At 35.8% G+C, this 3,431-nt stretch overlaps 1 protein-coding gene across 1 annotated transcript; it reads right to left on the bottom strand.

Annotated features, from left to right (window-relative positions):
* Window positions 1-1,803: 1,803 nt before the first annotated feature.
* On the bottom strand, window positions 1,804-2,974 carry LOC143192643 (uncharacterized). Its single transcript, XM_076398116.1, has 2 exons — window positions 2,824-2,974; window positions 1,804-2,721 (listed from the first exon to the last, which is right to left on the bottom strand). Exons 1-2 carry the CDS (start codon window positions 2,840-2,842, stop codon window positions 1,856-1,858), a joined length of 885 nt encoding a protein of 294 aa, XP_076254231.1. The 5' UTR covers window positions 2,843-2,974; the 3' UTR covers window positions 1,804-1,855.
* Window positions 2,975-3,431: the final 457 nt, after the last annotated feature.

The raw sequence follows: 3,431 nt of genomic DNA, 5'->3' as shown, positions 1-3,431 counted from the left end.
ACACGGGAACAGGCAACATACAATTGACCATGTGAGAAACATGGGTTTTCTAGATTAATACCACAAACACTTAATGATTGCCCCTGGGACTTGTTTATAGTCATAGCAAAAGCAAGCCGTCAACATGTCTATAGGAAATTTGCCATTACCAATGTCAATGAGTTGTTTAGAGAATATGTTTCCAGATTGGTCATTTTGCAACTCGACACGCATATTCTTGCTTAAATGAAGTACTTTAACATGTTTCCACAAATTGGAGGACTTTAGACATGCATTGAGTTCATCAGCTGGCGTTGATCGTGGAATCACTGGCAATGTTTGACGAAAATCTCCTGCTAATAAAATCATTGCACCACCAAATCGGTTATTATTGCTACGTAGATCTTTTAAGGTTCTGTCTAAAGCCTCCAAAGATTTTTTATGTGCCATCGTGCATTCATCCCAAACAATCAATTTACATTGCTGCAAAACCTTTGCCATTGCAGAGTTCTTCGAAACGTTGCAGGTTGGAGTTTCATTGCTTTGCATATTTAATGGCAATTTTAGTGCTGAATGGGCTGTTCGACCACCTTCAAGCAAAGTTGCTGCGATTCCCGACGAAGCGAGTGCAAGTGCAATTTTATTTTGTGAGCGAATTGTTGCTAATATTAATGAAATAAAAAAAGTTTTTCCTGTACCACCAGGTGCATCTAAGAAATAAATCCCTCCAGTTTCATCATTTGTTACTTTCATAAGAGTTTCAAATACATACTTCTGTTGTTCATTTAACAGTGGAAGATTTGTTTGAATTTATTCTTTCAAAGCGTTGAGATCATACAGTCTTTCTCGATGCAACTCTTGGTTAAAAGCGTCATGCATTGGACGATTGGGCGCGGTCAGGCCTAATTGAATTAATAGTTTGTTTGACATTATCAAGCACATGTCCTCAATTGAAATCAATGCTTCATTGTAAATTTCTTCACTGATTTGTATATTTGGATTTCCCATTCTATTCCGTATTTGATACAAAATATCATCACACATATAATATTTGTACTTCATCCACAAATCAATTGGGTTTGATGGGAAGCATGTAGATATGATTATAGAAAACAATGTTCGTATTTGATGAGTGTGTGATGATATTACAGCATCATTGAGAGTTTGATCCCAATGAGCGTCATTTTCAAGCAATTGCAAACGTTGACAGGCTTCTCTGTAGGATCCACACAATTCACCATCAACAGTTCGTAACTGTTGGAATGATGTTGGGCCACGTACATTGACTAATAGCAGTCGTAAATAAAAACATTCATCATTGCTTGGATGTACTGAATAAATCCGGCCAATCGCATCGGTGGAATATACATCTGTATATCCTGGAACTGGTTTTCCTTGTTTCCGTCGTATAAATCTCCTTGAGGATTGATTCCAGGTATAATATTTTGGCATTTCAGAATATAGCAATGTTTGTGCGAAATCATCGTTTTGGCATGTCTCAAAAAAACTGGTTAATGTAGTAGATGGTGGCTGAGCAGCTCTTTGTACTGCGTTCTGTGCTGTAAAATACACTCTTTGTCCATTTTCTAAATGCACAGCTAAGTGAACAACAGAAGGGTGTCTCTCATGAATAGGAAAAGAAAATATTCGCCAAACTGCTTCATTACTACTGACATAGCGGCCCATTTGGTATTGGGTAACTTCATCATTAGAATTCTCTGCACCAATTCCAATCACAGCCTTTGGTTACATATTTGCAAATGTATTTAATCGATTTCACTGAATGGCAAGATTCAACGTTGATGTGTGCTTTGAATGTCTTTGATAAAATGGGTGAATATGGAACAATCCAACGATTATCTATTTCAATATCTTGTTAATTTAATTTGACAATTGTTGATTTTCCATTGTCTGCTGTCGATCTGCGACGATACAATGGATAACCGTCATTACCAGTAATTGTTTCCGATATTAATGTCCGTGGATATCGTTTTGAACATTTACCATCCATCATACACGGTGAATTTTGATTAAGAGTTCCACAGGGACCATGTATCATGTTTTTGATAACTACCTCATGCAATCCAGGATCTACTTGTACATTAGGGATTTCAGCTGATATCACTGCATCAACTTCATTTGGCCTTATCTTTTCAACCAACCAAACCAAAATGTGTGCATGTGGCAATCCTCGTTTCTGCCACTCCACAGAATACATCCAGCAGCGTGTCTCACCAAACACATTATGTTTTACGATGAAATTCATTAAAGATTTCAACTTTTGTCTAAAGACTCTGGCTGTAATATCATGACGATCAATGGATGATTTCCCAGGTAATAACTCCTGCTTAATTTGTATCCATTGCGGATTGCATGTAAATGTGATGAACAAATCTGCTGTACCATAATGACGAACATACGACATGGCATCTTGAGCATATTCGTGCATATGCCGAGGGCTTCCGATGTATGTTGCTGGAAGAATAGTCATCCGACCGACATTCTGTGCATTTCCATCAGTATTAATCGCATCTCGAAGGTGAATATACTCTTCAGATCGGAGTTTGGTTTGATTCAACCTGATGAATGTTAATCTCTCCGTTTCAATTTTAACATACATGTCATCAACATATTTGTGATATAATCGCCGACATTTCAATATGTGATTATCTGCATTTTCCCGAATCATTAGGCGGTATGAATAATAGTTCATTGAACTGACTTTTTTGTTGGTTTCAGAACCTGTAAACAGATTTTGTTTTAATAACATTCAAATATAAAATTAAAATACATAATATAGTGACTGAGATATTATCGCCATAGCTAAACTAATATTTTAGTTACCTGTAATGGGATTTATCATTTTTATTGATAAATCGTAGCCATCTTCACCTTGCCAAAATATAATGGGATATTGCAGTGCATCATATGAGCGGTGTGTTTCCTTTATAGGTTGTAATTGAAAATTCCGACGATGTAAAAAATATCACGGGATTCCAAGTTTTCTCCAACTACAACGATAGCAACTTCATCAATAGTTGGTGCATTAAAACGTCTTGTATGTTGACCTGCAGGTGTTTTATCAGCTCTGATTACAATTTTGTGATTATCGGATGGCATCAGATCCAGGGCAGTTTTAAACAATATAATCAATTGATTGTGTTGATGAAATAAAGTTTGTAATTGTTCTACAATAGACCTTTTTACTAAATTGTTATGTGCACAACGCAGATCAATTTCTTGTGGTGAATTGCCCATAAAATAAATTTGCAGGAATTTGTTGTCGCTATCTGACACTGGTAACAGTGAACCTGCTCTGTGATATATTTGCCCTTGTATCTGTAAATAAAAAAAATATTATGGTGTGGTATTAATTAATGGATTGTCAATGATCAAACTTAAATAATATTTGATCTTAAAAAGTATATATTTAGTTTTAACTAATATCTATC

This window comes from Rhynchophorus ferrugineus, unplaced genomic scaffold, assembly GCF_030347505.1.
Source record: "Rhynchophorus ferrugineus isolate W39M unplaced genomic scaffold, kcgeb_rfMv2 rfM3, whole genome shotgun sequence".
NCBI lineage: Eukaryota > Metazoa > Arthropoda > Insecta > Coleoptera > Curculionidae > Rhynchophorus > Rhynchophorus ferrugineus.
This window is presented reverse-complemented; position numbering and strand designations above follow the sequence as displayed.